The 20,627-nt window shown below is 40.7% G+C and overlaps 2 protein-coding genes across 5 annotated transcripts; one reads left to right on the top strand and one right to left on the bottom strand.

Annotated features, from left to right (window-relative positions):
• Positions 1–3,698: 3,698 nt before the first annotated feature.
• On the top strand, positions 3,699–11,960 carry srrt (serrate RNA effector molecule homolog (Arabidopsis)). 4 transcript variants are annotated; one of them, XM_033648432.2, is made up of 20 exons: positions 3,699–3,781; positions 4,397–4,519; positions 4,656–4,784; positions 4,866–5,012; positions 5,416–5,604; positions 7,248–7,417; positions 7,912–8,096; positions 8,191–8,301; positions 8,392–8,554; positions 8,660–8,808; positions 8,918–8,979; positions 9,118–9,196; positions 9,387–9,572; positions 9,654–9,824; positions 9,981–10,134; positions 10,604–10,797; positions 10,948–11,098; positions 11,275–11,367; positions 11,465–11,564; positions 11,713–11,960. In XM_033648432.2, the coding sequence occupies exons 2-20, from the start codon at positions 4,401–4,403 to the stop codon at positions 11,786–11,788; spliced, it is 2,628 nt and encodes an 875-aa protein (XP_033504323.1). In that variant the 5' UTR covers positions 3,699–3,781; positions 4,397–4,400; the 3' UTR covers positions 11,789–11,960. The 4 variants fall into 4 exon arrangements, with proteins under 4 accessions (XP_033504323.1, XP_033504342.1, XP_033504315.1 ...); XM_033648451.2 differs by having other exon boundaries at positions 11,465–11,575; XM_033648424.2 differs by having other exon boundaries at positions 11,462–11,564.
• A 986-nt stretch (positions 11,961–12,946) lies between these two features.
• Positions 12,947–19,231, bottom strand: mogat3b (monoacylglycerol O-acyltransferase 3b). Its single transcript, XM_033637921.2, has 8 exons — positions 19,070–19,231; positions 18,551–18,641; positions 18,232–18,339; positions 15,526–15,596; positions 15,020–15,224; positions 14,228–14,402; positions 13,933–14,117; positions 12,947–13,858 (listed from the first exon to the last, which is right to left on the bottom strand). The coding sequence occupies exons 2-8, from the start codon at positions 18,630–18,632 to the stop codon at positions 13,704–13,706; spliced, it is 981 nt and encodes a 326-aa protein (XP_033493812.1). The 5' UTR covers positions 18,633–18,641; positions 19,070–19,231; the 3' UTR covers positions 12,947–13,703.
• Positions 19,232–20,627: the final 1,396 nt, after the last annotated feature.

Below are 20,627 nucleotides of genomic sequence, written 5' to 3'. Positions count from 1 at the left end.
TTTTGTTAATGGATATCTCAACAACACCTTGAGGGAATTCTTTTCAAATTGGATGCAAATGTCCACTACAATGAACAGATAAGAATTTGGTGGTCAGAGGTCATTGTGACCTTGCATCTTACTCATGTGAACGCAATATCTCAAGAAGTCCTTGAGGGACCTTTGTAATATTTGGCACAAATGTCCACTTGGACTCAAGAATAAACTCATTATGGGGCGTCGGTGGCTTAGTGGATAGAGCAGGCGCCCTATGTACAAGGCTGTTGCTGCAGGGGCCCGGGCTTGACTCCAGCCTCTGGCCATTTCCTGCATGTCACTCCCCCTCTCTCCCTCTCCTTTCACACTTGTCTGTCCTGTCAATTAAAGGCTAAAATGCCCAAAAATATCTAAAAAAAAAAAAAGTTTAAGGTCACTGTGACCTCACGAAACATGTTTGTGGCCATAACACTAATTATGACAAAATTAAACACAAATGTCTAATGGGATATAATGATGAAGTGTTGACATTTCATATCCGAAATGTCCACTGTGACATCATAATGTTCTGCAAAAACACTTTCCTGGCCATCACTAAATGTCATATCTCAGGAACAGAAGGGGAGATACTGAACTGGTGACACTATCTATCTATCTATCTATCTATCTATCTATCTATCTATCTATCAGTCAATCAACATTTATTTCTATAGCTCTTTACAAAACCCAAAGGTATCCAAAGTGCTTAACAACAGTGTCAAATAACAATGAAAGTACATGAAGTACCAAAAAAAACAAAACAAAAAAAAAAAAAAAAAAGATAAAACAATACATAGTGCAACAGTGCTGCAGGATATTAAAAGCCTTTCAACATAGATAAATTAAGTTAAATTAAATTAAATTAAATTAAGCCATTATAAAAAGGTAGGTCTTCAGCTTAGATTTAAAAAGGCCGAGATCAGTAGTGGTGTGAATGTCAGGGGGGAGCTTGTTCCACAATCTTGGCTCAGCAGCAGCAGCAGCAGCAGCGAAAGAACAGTCACCTCACTGTTTGTATCTCGACCTTGGGACTTCTAACAGAAGCTGACCAGACGAGCGCAGGGCCCTGCCACTATCGCAGATAGTTAAAATCTCTAACAAGTAGAGAAGAGCCAGGCTGTTAATGGCATTAAAAACAAACAACACAAGTTTAAAATCTCTCCTAAAACGAACTGGAAGCCATTAAAGACATTAATCTTGGGTGTCCACCTTGAATCTGTGCTGATTGTGTTGATCGTCTGAAGATGTGTGTGAAGCATTCATGTTCTCACAGACATGGGTGTAAAATTTAACTGCACCTTCACTAGTACACAGAGGCAAATAACCGCAAGGCAGTAATTGTATGTCACTCTCTGGCCCCACTGTGCTGAGTCATAAGTTGCAGAAGGTCTCACAATAAGTATTGAAAGCACTTAGCTTTTGTAAAAGTGTGGCTCACCTTAGAACTGGTTCTGGTAATTAATTCCAGGTCTTTCATCCAATTGGCAGGTAACTAATTAGCGCAGTGTGGACATCCTGCTGCATTTAGAGTCTTTCAGGTTCTTTTATGCTCATCAATGAACACTCCACTGGAAAGACTCCATAGCATGTGTATCCTATAGTTGATTTATTCGGTTCTTTTAATCCTCCCTAACAAGCCCCATGTCTTTTCTTAGTCATTGTTTCATGTGGTTTTAATCAGGTCACCTGTTGTTTTGAAGAAGGGATCATTCATACTTGAGCTCAATGAACCTTTCAAAACTCTCCAGGCAGGTCTGTGCTTAGGGTAGCCATTCGCTGGATTATGGCATGTGTGAAACTATAGATTGGCTTGTGTGTTTCTTTTTTGCTTCTCATTTGTTCCACACAAGCTGAGAAATAAGAATAGATGGATTGTAACAGCTGGGACGTGACATCACATGGATGAATCTGAAGCAATGAAACCTGTAAAAGGGTTATTCTTTGCACAGAACCTCAAGATTGCTTTTGGTGTGCCGTGTTTTAAAGCATCAGGAATATTTTAGCTTCCTCCGGGTACTGGGCAGTGCAGCTCTGAGAAGATGCCTGGATCACTGCTGTCGTACTCATCTGTGCTGAGATTGTCTTTCTTGGTATTCTTGACTGTGTCTTCATTTGTGCTGCTGGATTCCAGAGAAGCTCCTCAACACCATGATGACGTAAGTTACACATGTATAGTTGATTTTGAATTTGCCACTTGACTTTTATTGCTGAAAATGTAATCATGATAATTTATTAAAGGTACCATAACAGTTTAATAACATTGGATTAAAACAAGAGGCTCTAACAACTGTTTATATGATCATAGGGTTTTTTGGATACTTCTTACCAACGACACCATATTCCCAGTCCTTTGGAAGCCACAGATGGACGTGGAGGAGACTTTCCATTTGGATCCCAGGATGGCCGTACATTCCCACAAGTGGAATCTGCATTTATTATGGACAGTGAAGGGCAGATTACTCAAGTGTGGCCACAAGCAATCCTGGATTATATGAGGCACCAGTTAAGGTTCAGAGGAAGGACAAAGAAAAGCACCAAAAAAGGCTGTACTTAGCAGTTTATTGGATAACAGTATAATAATAGTACAAGAGTTTATCTATTAAATTTTGTTCTAATACTAAACCCTTGTACTACGTTTGTGTCCTTTACATTTGTTCCACAATACTACACATCTGCGACGGGTAATTTGGAAGATAGCTTCGTAAAAACGAGGTTCAAATGACCTGAAGAGATTCTTCCCTAAGCTGATTCAAATGTAAGAGGTGGTGGACAAAAGGCTTCGGCAGCCTGGGTTAGACAATCTAAATTGGTATCTTCCAACGTTAAAATACAAAAGTCTCTTTCTGTTAGTATTCCTACACTCCAGCTCAGCAAAGAAGCACCGTCTGTGGAAACACAAAGAGGGATTCTCATACTGAAAAGACAGTTACACTGGAAAACACCAAACAGAATTTAACTCTTTCAGTGTAAATATGGGCATGTGATTATCGTTTTGGAAAATGTGAATATATCCTTTAATCTATGTTCATGTTATGTATAAGCAGAAATGGAAATGCTAAAATGGAAAAACCCTTTTTAAATATTTCATTCTGGCTTGGTTATCATGTCAAAGTAAAAATAATTATCCCATTTATTATTATGACCACTTATTAGCTATTTTCTCTTAGAAATGTCTGCTTTCTCGTTTTATATCAGAGAAAAGTGTCCTCCTTGCTTCCATGGTTACTGAAAGCCAAATAATTAAAGGCTGGTGTAGGATCTTTGTCTGAAGTTAGTCCTCATTTATAATAAACAAGATTTACATTAAAATCAGGCTACAATTATCGGTGGCTTCAACATCTTAAATTCCACTGACAATGGTGAGTAAGATGTTACCAACTTACGCTGTGCAGCAAAACATTGTTGACAAAGACATAACTTAAAACCATATAAAATAATAGGGGGCATCTGCAATATTTACATTTAGTGAAATGGTGCAGCCATAACAAATGTATTGGGTTTAAAATTTTTACTCAGTGTAAAAATATTAATTTACTAAGGAGCTGGAAACAGAATATAAACAGGATACATACAGGATGGAGTAATTAAAAGGGCAACAAATGGGAAAGATAAAACATTTCTGATCCGCACTTCAGCGTCATACCATTTGGTGGCGGTAATGCGCCATTTTGTTTTCGTCCACCGCCGCAAAAACATCACGAAGAAGACAAGGAAGTGGCGAAGGACAGGAAGCACGCAAACATCATTCAAGCAGATAAATACTGAGGTATCAGTACGCTCTTTTACGACATATCGTGTCAGTTGCAGTTAAACTAGTGCGAGAATGGTTATTTTCTTATTTAGGAAATAAATAAACGAACAGTCTCTCGCACTAAATGGACTGGAGCCATATTACCTTTCTCGCTAGCTAACGTAGCCTGTTAGCTAACGTTAGCTAACCCATACTACAACAATAGCTCTCCCCTTTGTTTAGCCTTGAGAAGCCACATCTTTATCCCCACGTGTTAAATTTTTCTCCCTTCAATTCTTTGGTAATATGGATATCCACGCCCTACGCTCAGTCACTGTTGGTGTGCAACTTGACGAACACCTTAATCTGCGTTAGCCGTCGCTTTGGCAGGAGGCCATGTCAGTAACCTTGTGTTAGCATCTTTTAGATATTGTTTATCCCAGTATAGCGGCATTTATCCACACCCGTTTGAATTGTCAGAACAGGGAGCACGAATAGGCGTTAATTGAAAAAATATTAGAATATTATTAGTTGTATTTTCTTCTTGTTACCGTGCTCGCTCGGCCACAAGCAGGCTCCATGTAACTGCCAGTAAGATAAATACAGCCATACCACACTGTAACTTAAATGTTTTTTTCTTTTTCGTCATAGAGAGATGGGAGACAGTGATGATGAGTACGATCGCAGGAGGAGGGACAAATTCAGACGGGAGAGAAGTGACTATGACCGTTCAAGAGAGAGAGAAGACAGACGCAGAGATGACTGGAATGACAGGTAAGAAAGACAGGTGTGGAGAAGTCTGTCTGTCTGTCTGTCTGTCAGGATTCAGTTAAACCTAATGCAGACATCATCTCTTTGGTATTTTCACACTGAGTAACTGAGTTTTGATGTTTCTGTCATGTTTTCTCAGAGAGTGGGACAGGGGCAGGGAACGGCGTAGCCGAGGAGAGTATCGGGATTATGACAGAGGTCGTAGGGAGAGATTCACCCCGCCCAGGCATGATATGAGTCCTCAGCAAAAGCGCATGAGAAGAGACTGGTGAGATTACCTGCAACACAAAACCACAATCCTGTGACTGGTATCTGCTGTTGTGTAAACTGTTTTATCTGCTCCTGGCAGGGATGACCATGGTGGAGATCCTTACCGTGGGGGATACGACTTGGGTTATGGTGGTGGAGGAGGGCCCAGCTTTGGCCCACCGCAGCATTGGGGCCATCCTGATCTGCACCTCATGCAGCCTCATCATGGCATCCCCATTCAGGCGAGGTGAGAGATGAAATCCACAGTGATGAGCCTGAGCTTTGAAATTAGATGTTGTTTTACACATCTTTAAGGATTCAGCAGGAACTTTCCAATAATTCTTACAACTATTCAATATGTCTGTCCCTCAGTATTAATTTTGTTAACAAAATATAATGGCCTGGAGCTATTGAACACTGAGGAAGAATTAAGTTTCCACAACAAAGTATGTAGTTGCATGTTAAAATATGGACTGCACAGAAGTCAAAATTAAAAACACACAGAAAAAGATAGTAGAGAGAACTTACACACAGCACACTCACGTAATGTTTTTGTTCTCTCGTCACACAACTAATGCATAAAATATAAAAAAGCTACCAGTTTTGCTTGCCCTTTCATAACTATATTCACCTTGTGTCTCTTCCATTAGGCTCGGTAACATCCATGACATGGATTTAGGTCCACCCCCTCCCATAATGAAGAGCTTTAAGGAGTTCCTGTTGTCCTTGGATGATTCTGTGGATGAGACCGAGGCAGTCAAGCGCTACAATGAGTACAAGATCGACTTCCGTCGGCAGCAGATGCAGGACTTCTTTTTGGCTCATAAAGATGAAGAGTGGTACGATCTCAGTTGCCTTTACTAATCATGTATTTGAGTAGGTTTTAATGTAGTTGCGAAATAGGAATTTTTTTTATTGAACTATACTAAATAGTCATTTAATCTATGATTGTCATCACCAGATTTGTACAGCTCCTTCTTTTTTTGCTTATTTCATTATTATTTTTGATGTAAGTGTTGTTTTTAGACAGTCCAAAAGGTTGGGCCTGGTCCTATGGTGGGTGTATCATGGGACATTAAGGAAGTCATATTTATTATATGAATTATATATTTATTTGCTGTACCAACCCTGACCAGAGAATATTATACCCCCACCTAAGCCTTTTGACGAGATTCAGGTGCTTTCCAAACAGCCCAAGGACAGTTCCACCCATGTAGTAGGATCAGGCCCACAATAGAGTTAATTACGACTTTTGTCATACTTGTAGTTTGTAAAAGAAGAAAATCAACCCACATTCTACCTTAGTGCACAAAATTTTTGTTTTGTTTGATACTTAATGCGTTGTAGGAGAAAGAGGGTTCAGTAGGTGTTGATAAAACCTATATCTGACAAAATGAAGACAGACATAATGTATGCCCTCAGCAGTGTAACAGCCCTGCCATGCACATTATGTTGTGCAGTAAAAGCTTTAAATTCTATTCTCAATCACATGACTGAAAGATTTAAGTACATTTTTGTTCAGTTACATGTAGCTTTGACCAAAAAAAATGTCCTCATTGTTTGGGTTGATTTTCTTTTTTTATTTAGCATTCAAACCTTTCCAGTTGTATAATGCCTGTTAATGCTTATTACACTTATTTCACAGGTATCATGCAAAATTGTTCTGTTTTGCCATAACCCATTTTTCTTCCCCGCCCACTACTACGTTGACGACGTTTTTTTGAAGATGAGAAAAAGTGGAGCTCATCAGCAAGAATCGGTCTTAGACAGCAAGGGCATGCACTGCGCACAATGCAGTTGCTCTTAGACACACAGTACCAGGGATCTTAGATAGACAGTCAAGTAGTCTTCCGCGCAGATATTTTTTTTCTTTTCTGCTTTTTCTACGCTACTTTCTTTTTATATGCGGATCAAATCGAATCCCAAAATTTGTGTGTATACAGACACACCATTGGGGTGAAGTGGAGCGCACTTTCACAGAAGAGACCCCTCTCTGTATTAATTTGTTAATAAACTGGCTGAACAAAAGGTAACTGTAGTCCACTCAATGATCAACATTTATAATGTGAAATTCTGAATATGTGATTGCTTTATTTTATAATCTCTCTGTTGTGTTTTTTCCTTAATTATTGGTGAGTTTGCAATTATTAGCTGTTATAACCACAAAGCAAAACATGCACACACTGAATGACATGACACAGGGACTAGGCTGCAGAGATTACAGAGATCACAGTCTTAATGATGATAGTCTGTGTAGTTAATTTGATTCCACTGGCTGAATTTGGCATTTTTAAGTTTTCCCAACAAGCATCAGGATTAAAAAATACATTGAATATAAATGATAGTCCTCAGTGTATAGTATGACACCACAGTTGCAACATGGATATATAATATGTATTTGTTCTCTAACTTTTACATCCCGTTCATCCCAACCCCCATCATTCCCTCCCTACTTTTTTGTGGACCCTGACTCTGGACGCAGGTTCAGGTCCAAGTATCACCCAGATGAGGCCAGCCGACTAAAGGCAGAGGCCCATGGTGCCCTGCGCAACCGTCTGAATGTCTTTGTGTTCCTGATGGAAAACAACTGGTTTGATAATGTCTCACTGGACATTGAACAGACACCAGCCATCATCAAGGTTCTGGATGCAGGTGAGTCAGGATGTCTGCAAGTCTTAAAAGTCATTAATAGTCTTAAATGTGATATTCTGAGGTCTTAATTGCCACAAACATTTTATTTGATTTCATTGTTCCATCTTTTAATATATATATATATATATATATATATATATATATATATATATTTCAAAACCCAACCACTGAACCCAATAGCTATCTTTTTATTTTATACTTGCACTTACCTGTTGGCAAAATGTAGATTAATCTGACTCACTCTAATCACCTTATTCCTACATAAAACCTTCCTGCACGGGGCCACACATATACCACTTATGTTTATGCTTACAATAGTTTAATGAGAAAATATGTTTTGTCCAAAAATGTATCTTAAATTTGGTCAAAAATTATCTTCACAGTGTCTTAAAAAGCATTAGTGTCTAATACCTGTAGATGCCTTACCTGTAAGTAATGGTTAATACCTGAAGAAAAGCTTGGCCTGAAACATTTCCCGTCTTGATTGCTTTCAGCTGTGATAAAGATGGAGGGAGGGACGGATCATGATCTTCGCATCTTGGACCTGCCATCTGAAGAGGAGGAAGAAAGGGAGAAGTCGGCATCTGTTTCAGGGGGCCCTGAACCTCCGAAGAGAGAAGACCTCAAAACTTTGGACGGAGACCGCAAACCGTCAGTAGAGAAAGACAAAAATGATAAGGTATGTTTTGTTCTCTGTCAGTCTTCACCAAGCAGTAGATTTCACAGTGCTGTGATGATGATGATGATGATGATGATAATAAACTGTGCCACAGGAGGAGAGTGACTCTGCCAGCACAGAAAGAGCTGCTGCAACAGAAGGGGAGGATGTGAAAGATGAGGCAGAGAAAGAAGCTGCCAAAGAAGGAACGCCTGAACCCAAGAAAGTTAGTATTGCTTCCATTATTGAAAGTATTTGCTAACGAGAGACCGAAATTAACCAAATAGCCTGAATTGTTCTCATCTTCATTCATCAGCCGAGAAGAAAGAGGAAGCGCAGCGGAGACAGCGATGATGAAGGCAGCGCCTCAGAGAGCGACAGCGATTCAGACTCTGACTCAAATTCCAACTGCTCTGACAAACCTGTGAAGAAGGAAGAGGTAGAAGACAAAGATGAGGAAGAGGAAGAGGAGGGTGAAGGTGAGGAATCAAATTCATAGCGCCTAGTATATGGTGTCTACATACCCAGTACTGATAACTCATAGTTGTTGCCACCAATTTGCTCTATCACATTTAATGATAAAGAGGAGAAACCAAAGGAGAATGCTGGAGAGGAGAACACAGAAGAGAAGAAACCCAAAGATGACTCTCCCAGACCGCGTCCTCTCCACAGAACCTGCTCTCTGTTCATGAGGAGCATCGCCCCGACCATTTCCAAAGCTGAGATTATTGCTGTGAGTATAACACAGGTGGCAGTGTGAATGGCCGGCGAAATGTAGAATTACTGAGGTCACTAAATAATTCGGGGCTTTGTTTAAACTTTATCTCTTTTTTCTCTCTCAGCTTTGCCGGCGATACCCTGGCTTTCTGCGTGTTTGCTTGTCTGACCCCCATCCAGAGCGCAGGTTGGTTTAACAAAACATGATTTTAATGTCTTACTTTGAAAATGATGTTTGTTTGATTTACTTAGTCAAACATTGTGTGAAGCAAGAGACTACACACAATTACACAATAATGGTTAAATCAACCCTCTGCTGTTACAGGTTTTTTAGACGTTGCTGGGTGACTTTTGACCGTAGCGTCAACATCAAAGAGGTTTGCTGGAACCTTCAGAATATTCGTGTAAGTGTGCCAGTCTCAGCTGTTGATTGTTACTACTGTTTTCAGTTGATTTTAATATGCAGCATAGTGTGTGGATTGGCGTGGCGGCCTGTGTGATCCCATCGCCAGATGGTCTCTAGTTACTTGTGTAATCTCCTAAATAGCACTTGAGGCCGTTAAAACTCCTGTTTTACTCTCTTACCTTTCACAGCTGCGAGACTGTGAACTGGCTCCAGGGGTAAATAGGGACCTGGCCCGGAGGGTGCGTAATATTAATGGCATCACTCAGCATAAGCAGGTGCTCCGCAACGACATCAAGCTGGCTGCCAAGCTCATTCATGCCTTGGATGATAAAGGAGACCTGTGGAGCAGCAAGTCCCAGGAAGAGACTACAGAGGTACAGCCCCGCAATCAAAAGTCTCAGATGATCTTGCTGTAACTTAGTTATTAATATATGTGTGGTTTGTGATTTCAAAAGTTGCCGGCGCAGAACCCCATCTTGAAGAATATCACAGATTACCTGATAGAGGAGGTGAGTGCTGAGGAGGAGGAGCTCCTGGGCTCCGGGAGTGGGATGGATCCTGAGGAGAACACTAAGGAAGGAAACCCTGCAGAGACGACTGTGGAGAGGGATGACAAACTAGCCAAGGTTTGAATATCGCAGTTTTATTTCATCTGTTTATTCTCTGCCCTCTCTTAAAGCAGATTAATTTTGTTACTTGTATTCTTGTTGGCTATTCAGATGGCTACAACTGGCTAAAATAGCGAATCAAGTAAAAATTCTTTGCCATTTCCCTCGTTCCAGGTTTTGGATCGTCTGATCTTGTATCTGCGTATCGTGCATTCAATCGACTACTACAACACCTGTGAATACCCCAGTGAGGATGAGATGCCCAATCGCTGTGGCATGATCCACGTTCGTGGACCCATCCCTCCGAACCGCATCACACATGGAGAAGGTCAGTGTGCTTCTCTTGTTGTTGTTATGTAACATGGATGAATGTAGCAGGAAGAGAGAAAGTAAGTACATGCAGAAGTGTGTGCTCCTGTTAAGCTTTGTGTGCTGAAGTTGAAAGTTGAATTTTAATTGTTGTATTATTATAATTAGCTGTGTTTGGACTATAGTTTTCTGTCACACTGTTTTGCCCACAGGCTCTCATTCCATTTTGCTGCAGTTTCTAAACAACTTAACACTAAAACATTCTAGATGTTTGTAATGTATGCTACACTTAACAACACACATTATGTATTTTTAATGTAGATTTCAAAGTTGTAGTATTTAACTAAAAAATATGTGGAAAAATACATTGGTATATTGACACACTGGGGACACAGTGAGTTTAGGCCCCTATTGAGTGCTTAATCTTTTCATATCTTTTAACCATTCTTATAATCTATTTCACATCTGTCACGTTTTTTCTGCTACAGTGCAACAATGGCAGAAGATGATGGAGGAGAAGCTGAGTCCTTTGTTTAGCTTAAAAGAAATCCTGTCTGAGGAGGAGGCGAGGAAAATGGGTCGCAAGGATCCCGAGGAGGAGGTGGAAAAGTTTGTAAATGCCAACACTCAAGAGCTGGGGAAGGACAAATGGCTCTGCCCACTGAGTGGCAAGAAATTCAAGGTGAGTGTTTGTCAAACATGTTGAGGTGTTGTGATTCTTAGGTTGCAAAACCATTAGCTGTTGCACACATTTCTTGCATTGTCATTCACTGTTTTGTTACTTATTTCTTGCTGTTACGCTTAAGAGTGTTCATTTTAAATCAATTTCAAGGGCCCAGAGTTTGTGCGGAAGCACATCCTGAACAAACACGGGGACAAAATTGAAGAAGTGAAAAAGGAAGTAGTGTTCTTTAACAATTTTCTGATGGATGCCAAGAGACCGTCGCTTCCAGAGATGAAACTTCCTCCTCTTCCAGGCCCAGGTCACAACATTTCTATCTTAACGACTCAGATATTCATAATTAAAGGTTTTTAGTACTTCAACAAAGACAGACTGAATAAGTGAATCAGTTTACTGCAGTGCACCAGGAGTTAAATAATGAATCATGTTTGATCTACAACAATACGAACTCCTTCTCTCATTGGTTTTGTCCTATAGGTTTGCTGTCCCCCACCATGCCATTTCCTCCTCAAGGTCCTCAGGGTCCAATGGCCTTTGGACAGCCTCGTCCACCACTGATGGGCTACGGTGGTATGTTATCCAACTTCACTGTTTTTAGTTTAGTGGAAATGTGTTTGTCAGTCAGACCTCTAGTGTTGAGTTGATTCTGAGTCGTCCTTTTCAGCAGGTGGACCTCCTTACCCTCCCAACCAATATGGAGGAGGCAGAGGCAACTACGACAACTTCCGCGGACAAGGTGGCTACCTGGGAAAGCCACGCAACCTCAGGTGAGACCACTGTACGTGTGATTTTTATTTTGCAATGAGCCGTCCACCTTTTCTGCCACTGGCTTATTTTGAACCTCCTTTTTTTATGGTTGTTTCTGTTCTTCCTTTTGGGTCTTTGTCTTTCTCCTTGCACCCTCAACCAACTCAGAATGTCACGCGGCGATCCACGCAACATCATCGAATACCGTGACCTGGATGCACCAGATGATATGGACTTCTTTTAGAAGGTTCACTCGCTCCTTTCAGTCTTCACTCTTTAGCAGTGTTGTGCTCTTGTTGCTTTTTGTAGTGATTAGGTTCTTTCTTTTCCTAAATATTTCATTTTGTAAATGTTGTGCAACAAGAACAAATGTCTGCTGTAAACTGGTTCCTCAATAAAGTTGTGATCAAACAATATTAATATGTTTTTAATGATTCATCAAATAACAGGGTCCCTAGGCAGTATGGAATTGGATTTTAGCCATTTGGGGGTCTGGATAAATATGGGAAAAAGAAAATAAAGTATGGAAATAATTTGCCGACACACTCCTGCACAGAGCTGTCTGTACACCTGTACATGTACGTCACAGCCTGCAGCACAGCTCTACCCTAAGTGCCTCATAACTGAACCAAATTTGGATATCCGCAATCAAATTAGTTTGAAAGAAAATACTGCAATATCTTTGAATAGCGTCACAAGTACGAAAAAAATATTAAGCTTGTCTGAACATTTAAGGGATACACAGTAATGTAGCAGTCAGAAAAATATACAGACTGCGTATGGATACCTTTATGGCTGCATTTATTGCTGAATAAAACAGGCTGCACAGACACTCTGAAAATTAAATTACCTTTTTTTCAAACTCTTTCAGTTCTTATTTAATAAAAGGGACTGAAACATATGGGGGGACAATTATATAATAGTATTTATCAGTATAGTGTAAATTGATTTGAAGGAGCTACAGAACCAAGCTACAATCTTCTGGCAGTGATAATAACATAATAGCAAACATAGCTGAAATGAAGTGTGCATATCAACAGATGGATTTAAATCCACTTATTTACTTAATAAACATCTAGCTATTTGTGCTCAGATGTCAGATATGGTCTAGTCTCGCCACCAGACAATCAGAGATCTCCGGCTTCTATAGACTGACTTGTGAGTCTAGATATGGTCTGAAAAATCTACAAAGAAGTCTAGAAATTTGAGTGTGGAAAAGTCTGGAATTTTGAAATGAAAAATGTGTAGAAACTCTGAAATAAAAAATGCGCGGATCAGAGCAACCAGATAACAGCAAAAGCAGCCAGTCAGACTTAAAAGGACAAGATACTAATGAACAGAACATGTATGACATCTGCATTTAAAATCAAGATGAGCATTGAATACAGGGATAACGTAGAGGGGCTGTTAATTTTTGGAGTTTATTTTCATTTTCAATAAGATGTAGTTTTGTTTTTTTCTGTGGCACATGCTCTGAGACTCCCAGCCCTTGTAGAAAAAGGAAGTGAAGCAGATGTAATGAATGGCTGCCCTCTTCTGGGTAAACCGTTGAATTACATGTACATGCTGCTGGCCTTTTCATTTGCAACAGCTGCCAAATAGAAAACTGAAGAACCTTTGCAGTGGTGCAAGAAATATTCAACATTGTTCTTAGCAGAAATAGCAACACCACCATGTACAAATATTCCAGTTACAAATGAAACGTAAGCGCTGTCATTCTGAAGTTGGTCCTGGTTGTACTGTAAATCACAGGTAAGAGCTGCAGCACAGTGTCATTGTTGGATCTCATTTACACAATTCATGAAAATGCACTGGTGAGATTTCTTTTAGCAAGCATGCAAACACATTTTCACATATGCAATAACTTATTTCATGCATGTTTTCCTCCCATCAGACATTTGCTGTTACTGTGTATTCACACTAGAAATGCAGTAATCGTTCAAATATGACAAACGTGAACACACTTTCCCACATACTGGTCATCACATCTTAGTCATTATGTAAGGCACGCGTTAATGTTAAAAAAGAAAGAAACCTGCAGGATCAATCTATTGTTTGAGGTCAGGTTCATCACATCAGAGCTGCACCCTTATTTAGGGTGAGCACCATCAAAAAGAGCAAATAAAAACTGCTTCACAGTTCATGTGGAAGTGAAATGTCTAAATGATCTCAAGCTTGTGACTTTCAGAGAGTCCACAGCTGACCTTGTGCTCATGGAATAACTTGGACAGAGCCTCCATGTACAGTCCATGATAGTGGTCGACCTCCTCCTCAGTAGGTGTGACACGCCTTGGCACTGACAGTGGACTTCCCACTGAAAGAAGCAGAGCATTAAACAGGCTCATTGTAGGAAGCTAGGCCTTTTCTACAGAGTAACGAAACACTCACCAACAGTAGTGATCGGACTCTTGTAGGGCAGGAATGCCATGTGTTCACCAACAAATAGACACGGGGCGAAACCCATAATCTTTTTAAACAGGTCCTGTAACCTCCGACCAAGACTGCCTTCTGAGAGAATCACCTGCCGGAAGAGCTCGTTCTCCCCAAATGAGTAAACAGGTACCAGATCAGCCCTGTGGAAGATCATCAGAGGTTACATCAGTGTGTCCAGCTGTGGGCTGCTGGCTACACTTAATGATATTCAATGATGATTGTTCCTGCATGTTTTGAAGAGTGCTCTCACCCAAACTCCAGGGCCATCCTGACAAATCCCTTTCTGTGTCTCACGACCACCGTGTGGCTTCCAGGAGAGGATGCCAGAGACTCAGCAGCACCACCTATCATAATCACCACTGCATTTCCCTTGCCGCTTTTTGAGAGGAGGTGGACAAGGCTTGGTTTGCTGACTGGAGAAAGACCTGATCAGACAAAGTAAGACAGGAACAATCACATGTTTTTCTTCTATTTGCAGTCACAGTTGTACTTCAGGAAGGTTTAAAGGGAAACACCACCTAAAGTAGGAATTTTAATGTTATTTCCATGGCCTTAGAAAGTTCAATCAATATTTGGGAACATGAGCTACTCTATCTCAAAGCCAGAAACCAGTACGTCTCAAACTTCATGCTGCTGCTGCTTCATAGACAATGAATGGGAGACTGGTTTTGTGTTCCACAGAATATTTGTTTTGATTTTATACCCAATTAAGCTTTATTCTATCGCAGTTTCCTCAGAGATTAAACAGTAAACGTACCCATATACTCAAAACATTCCCCTGGATGCTCGCAGTGTCATCTATAGCATCTCTCCCAATTCATTGTCAATAGATCAGCTCCAGACTTTATACTCTATCATATCACAAATTTGAGTTTCAGCACTTGTCTTTGGGAGACTTTTTCATGTTCATTAATATTTGTGGACTGTCCAAGACCATGGGAATAACATGCAAGAATTTGAAAACAGGCATAGTTCCCCTTTACGTGGTCAATATGATTGATGTCAGTAGTTCAGCACTTTAGTTGAATATTGTTATAAATACCTGCACTCATCGCGTACTCCCTAAAGAGTGGTATCCTGAAAAGTCCCGCAAGCATTGCCAGAGTGGCTCGCACTCCAGGAAACACCTCAGTGAAGCCACAGCTCTCTGTGCTGAAGCAGGTAAAGGCTCCGACACACATGATACCATGCGGGTGGCAACCTAAGATGTAGTTTCTGTTTGGATTTAGCTCGGCTGTCTTCACCAGCTGAGCAAGAATATGAAGGATTAACAGAGTCCACCACAGTCAATCTCTGCTGATAGCCAGAAAACCAAACCCACGTTCATTATACAGTTTATTATGTCATCAAATGAAAGATTTCAAAAGGTTTTTTTTTTTTAAAAAAAATCTTAAATTAATTGCAATATATGTAAATCTGCCACAATAAAGACTCACTGCAGATAATTCCATGGTTACTTTTTGTTTCAAAATTGTTATGCTGCTGACCAGCCACATCGAATCAGTCACGTCTATGTGTTCCCACCAAAAGATACAGAGTGAAACTTACTTTGACTGGAAAATAATCTCTCATGTGCTCCCACACCCTCCACTTCCTCACAAATGTTGTTCTCCTGCCCCCTGATGGAGACATTAGAAATCTTAGAATCACTGAGTGTTACCCAGTTTCATGCAATACTCTTTTTGTAGTTAGTATAAAAAAAAGAAATACAAAGCAGTGACCAATTCAACAAGACAACAATGTCATGTGGGAGAAAGTTTCAAAGGCAGAGGGCAGAACGGCTGAAGGCTCTAGAACCCATGATAGTCAAGCGGGCAGATGGTGATGTGATCAGAGGATCTAAGAGTACAGGAGCGTGTTGATGGGTACGTTCTCCCACAATGCAACGCACAAAGGAATTTGAGAAACAACCCACAGCTGAAAACATCAACAAAATTAATTGTGCATGGAACACCGCAGTAGCCGAGGGGTTACAGGGCATGCCACATTACAGCAATGTTCTGGGTTTGATTCCAGCAATGGGACCATTGTTGCATGCCATAGTTATGTCATCAAACTGTTTTTGGGTTGTTCACAACTGGTTTGCCATCATACAGGATCAGTTTTAAAGGGATACTTTGCCGATTTTTAAACAGCTTTGTCTGAGAGTATGTGTAAGTAAACTGTGGGAAGTTTCTCTCCATCTTACGAGCACCCAATCCAGCTCAGATGACACTTTAGCATTGGATTTTTGCTGGCTCTAGGGCTTTTGCTCAAACTACAGATTGTACTCCCGCATTACCGTATCCCCACCACCAAAGAAACAAAGAGTATAAAAGTGGATACAGAGGGAGATAGCCAAAACTCACATCAAACTGTGAAACTAGGTGGTGCTGATCAAATATAAACCAAGATTCTGTCATTGTCCTGTCTATCTCTCACCTAAAATGAATCCAGAAACATGCTTTAGTGCACTGTTTGTCTGTAATACGAGAATTAATGAACAAGAAGTGGGCACCATGCTATTTCCTGTATATAAAAATGGAGGCTGAAAAAACTGAGATAAAAAATTAGCCAGTGCTGATAAAATATTAACTAAGATTCTGTTAACTGTATTGCCTATTTCTCATCTCAAATGTGCTGATAAACATATTTTAGCTTACTGTTTTAACCATAATCAGAGATTGTCTGTAACCAGCTGGCTGCCATATTGTTTCCTGTGTCAAAACGGACAAGCTCACATTGCATCACCCACCAGTGGGGGTGTTTATCAGTTGGGTAAAGCGAATAATACAGCCTGTAAGTGCTAATAGCGTAGGCAACTGGACTTGCTTGCATTTCTTGAAGACATTTCGCCTCTCATTCAAGAAGCTTCTTCAGTTCTAAATGACTGGTACGAAGTACAAGTCCAGTTGCCTGCGCTATTGGCACTTACGATTACCATGACCTGGATGACTGCGAACAATAATACAGCCCTGTTTCCTCCGTTTTCTCTGGACATGTAGCACCAGTTTCAAAAGTATTTGCGTCTCTCTCTCTTTGGTATTTTTCAACCTGGGCTCTATTTCCCCATGTGTATGTGTGCATATGATTCATAGGTACAACTCGCTTTAAAATTGGTTCAGTATTGAGGGAGGTGGATGCAGCCGCGAAACGAGCTAAAACGGTAGATATGGGGGCAAATGCGTCCCGTATAAGTTTGCGCATTAAAAGTGCTTTTTGTCACCACTGACCTTGCTTGTTGCTGGAAGAAAACAGAGGAGCCATGCTGAGCGCCGCTCAGAGTGGCGCTGGTTGTCCCGGAGTACAGCTGAGAGTTTTACTGCATCGATTGAAAACAATGGTTCGTGTTTGTGCTTATCTGAATTGCAAGAGATGCTGAAGTTGTGGCTAGTTGTGCTACAAATGGATGCTAACACTCCTCTCCAGACACTGCGCCTTGCAGACCATCGGGTCTGCAGTGCTCACTTCTCCCAAGATGACTACTGCCAGCCGAAGAGAAGACATCCAATCCCGAAACACCTCTTCCTCAAGAAAACGGCTGTCTCACGAGTAGAGAGAGCTACAGACACAGTGGAAGTAATGTTATATAAACAATGTTCGATTATTTTCCTTTTCAGCAGTAGAAATTCATAATTATACGATATAATCGATAGAGGAAGATGCAGTTGTCTGTTTGAACGTGTCTCCAAAGTGTGTGAAATGTAAACAATAAATTATGCTTTGGTATATTTAGATATAGTAATTCTTTTATGCCCACATTCGCATTTACTAGACATGACTACAGAGATTTTCCAACCTTACTATGCTATTTACAGAGATAGCACTGGCGATCTGAACCGGTCTGCGGCGAAAAAAAGCACTTTTAATGTGCAAACTTATACGGGACGCATTTGCCCCCGTTACCGTTTTAGCTCGTTTCGCAGCTGCCGGCTGCATCCGCCTCCCTCAGTACTGAACCAATTTTAGAACGAGTTGTACCTATGAATCATACGCACACATACACATGGGGAAATAGAGCCCAGGTTGAAAAATACCAAAGTTATCCTTTAATGATCTCCTACTGTGCGTAACTCCTCAATTTCTTTGTGGAATGCATCATGGGAAAATAGTCCACCAACAACACACAGAAAAAAAAATTATTCTACAGACTCAGTAAACTTTATTTTGTCACTCCTCCACTACAGAGCCAGCTTGTAATATAGAACTGAGACACAGGTGATGTGTACAGTTCTTCTATTTGAGTAGATATTTGAATGATGTCATCTCCTTTACCTCTTTCAGGGGTTTGCCAGTCCATCACCAGCCATATGAAGTACAGAGTGGGCAGCGGCCACAGTGAGGTAAACATCAGGTACACCATCAAGATAATGCAGGCCACTCCTGGAGTTGCATCGTGCCACATCGGACAATACCAGAGAGGTGGAATAGATTAGCTCAGATAAAAATGAATGAGTGTTGTTTTACAGATGCAGTGACAAGGTTGTGAATTAACAAGTGAGCTAATGTAACAATGGCAAAAATTATCCTTTGACAAGACTTTCAAGTGCCATGTTAAACAAACTCAGAAAGGTTTAATGCAGTGGGATCTTACCTAAGAAGAGAAAGGACAGCACCCATTGCAGAGTACTTATTACCTCTAGAAACTCCTTCCACTGAGTTTTTTCTTTAGTCATTCCTGCAACCTGGAGGCCATACCATCAATTTTCAGCAATCACTAACATTTTAAACTGTACTTGCATTCAGTAAAGGTCATGGGTGTATAAATCATACACTTAATGCCTGAAGAAATGACAAACGTTGCTTTATCTGAGATAATAATTACATTTATGATAGCCGTCTTTATGATAGAGGTCTGATTGCAACAGTAACGAGGCTCTTAATCTTCCTTCAGGGAAATCATATGCTTAAAAACTTTCAATGCAGACAGCAGCATGATGAAATAACTTACTCATGGATAAGCTGACAGGTGAGCTCACAAATAAACTTCTCAGCCAAGCTTGACTATCACAGAACATCTTTGCTATCACAGAACATCTTTGCATCTTTGTCATCAAGACGACATGACACAACTTGTATGATCACACTACTAAGTATAAAACATAACACTTACCTTAACAGAGTTCAGAATTAATTTGAATGGATGCGGATTCACCAGTGGAGAAAAAGCACAACACACAGGACGCACTTTGACCAGATCATGTCAGGCTGCTGATAACAACTCCACTCCCCCGATACTTTGACATACAACAAAGCAATTTCAGAGATAAACATGACAAAGTTTTATTGTTGGATACTTTGTGTGCTAGATCTGAGTAGTGTCTCCTGCAGGACATGCAATGATTTCATGATTGGGTTGTTGTTGTGTGTCTCTTCTGCCTTTGGTCGCTCTAGTGGCCAAAAACACTGTGTGTCGATGTGTCCTGATGGTATTATTCAGCCTAATAATACAAACATGCAAATGTAAAAAGTAGACCTCTCTATTTATCTCCTCATGAACGGACACAAATTTCTCTTTTACCACAGTTACTGTAACAGAAATATTGCTCTTGCTCACTGAAGCATTTGTATCAGTTCTACGTGCCCTCCCCTTTGTTAAGCTACTGTTAGTGAAACTCAACACTTCCTGCAGGTGTTTCATAATACAAGTCTTTCTCAAAGCGAAGAGATTCTGCACTCTGATACCAAAGGAGCTTTCAATGTAAAATTAAGTGAGAAAACAGCAGCACATGCTCACTGACGGGGCTTATAGGGAACTTAAAGAAGCGTTTGTTTAAGTGTCTTTATGCAACATTCAGAGCATTAATGTAGCAGCAAACCACCAGTGAGTCATAAGTGATGACTGGGAGGGAGTCTAGACATTGGTTTCCAGGAAAATCTTGCATAGTATGCCTTTAAAGAAAAGGACAACCAGCCTCTTTGAATCTCGTAAAACATGCAGATAAATATCACAGGGTTTCTGTGGAACTCAATGTTAAATGTACTGGTACTAGTACATTTTTGACATCGGCACATCAGATAATAAGTAACATTAAACGGGCACTGTGTAGGAATTTCTCCCATCTAGTGTTGAGATCGTATATTGCATTGAAATGGATAGCGCACTCTAGCGCCTCACTGTTTCAAACGCGTATTGCAACAACGGTAGCTGCTGTGTTCCAAAAAGCTATGATAACACTGATGAAACCACATCATCCGATACTTCATGGAGTATTCATTCAGACTGCTACACAGACACACGCAACGCAAGTTGACAAACCCCCTCCTCACCATGCTGGCTGTGTTTACAACGTAGGACTGTTGGGGCGGGTGTAAATCGAAACAAACCAATCACGTCTTGTCTTTTGACAACTGACAAGTGGCTCAACCTCACACACCTCATCCCTCTCCTTGCAACACTGCGTCGCTAACAGCTGTTAGCGGCGCTGGTCGCTAACAGCTGTTAGCCGCTGTTAGCTGTGATTCTCCTTCAGCAGCTCTCTCCACCTGGGAAAGGCTACCCCGATGTTGACCCTCATTTTTTGAAATCGCCAGTCACATTGCCTTTTTGCCTTTTTTCAAATGCACTGGCACTTGTGACTAGCCTGCTTGCTGCTGTTTTTCGTCAGTCTACCTGCAGGCGGAAACCGGAAACCAACAAGTGAAAACACGAATGGCGATTCCGTATTTCT

This window comes from Epinephelus lanceolatus, chromosome 11 (assembly GCF_041903045.1).
Source record: "Epinephelus lanceolatus isolate andai-2023 chromosome 11, ASM4190304v1, whole genome shotgun sequence".
NCBI lineage: Eukaryota > Metazoa > Chordata > Actinopteri > Perciformes > Serranidae > Epinephelus > Epinephelus lanceolatus.
The sequence above is the reverse complement of the archived record's forward strand: the minus strand, read 5'-3'. Positions and strand labels throughout refer to the sequence as shown.

Coding starts and splice junctions, on each gene's coding strand:
- srrt (XM_033648424.2), top strand. CDS start 4,401: ATGGGAGACAGTGATGATGAGTACGATCGCAGGAGGAGGGACAAATTC. Junction 8,302..8,391: donor GAACGCCTGAACCCAAGAAA/GTTAGTATTGCT, acceptor TTCATTCATCAG/CCGAGAAGAAAGAGGAAGCG. Junction 9,825..9,980: donor GGGATGACAAACTAGCCAAG/GTTTGAATATCG, acceptor CCCTCGTTCCAG/GTTTTGGATCGTCTGATCTT.
- mogat3b (XM_033637921.2), bottom strand. CDS start 18,632: ATGACTAAAGAAAAAACTCAGTGGAAGGAGTTTCTAGAGGTAATAAGT. Junction 15,597..18,231: donor CTGGCAAACCCCTGAAAGAG/GTAAAGGAGATG, acceptor TGTCTCCATCAG/GGGGCAGGAGAACAACATTT. Junction 14,118..14,227: donor AGGATGGCCCTGGAGTTTGG/GTGAGAGCACTC, acceptor GATCTTCCACAG/GGCTGATCTGGTACCTGTTT.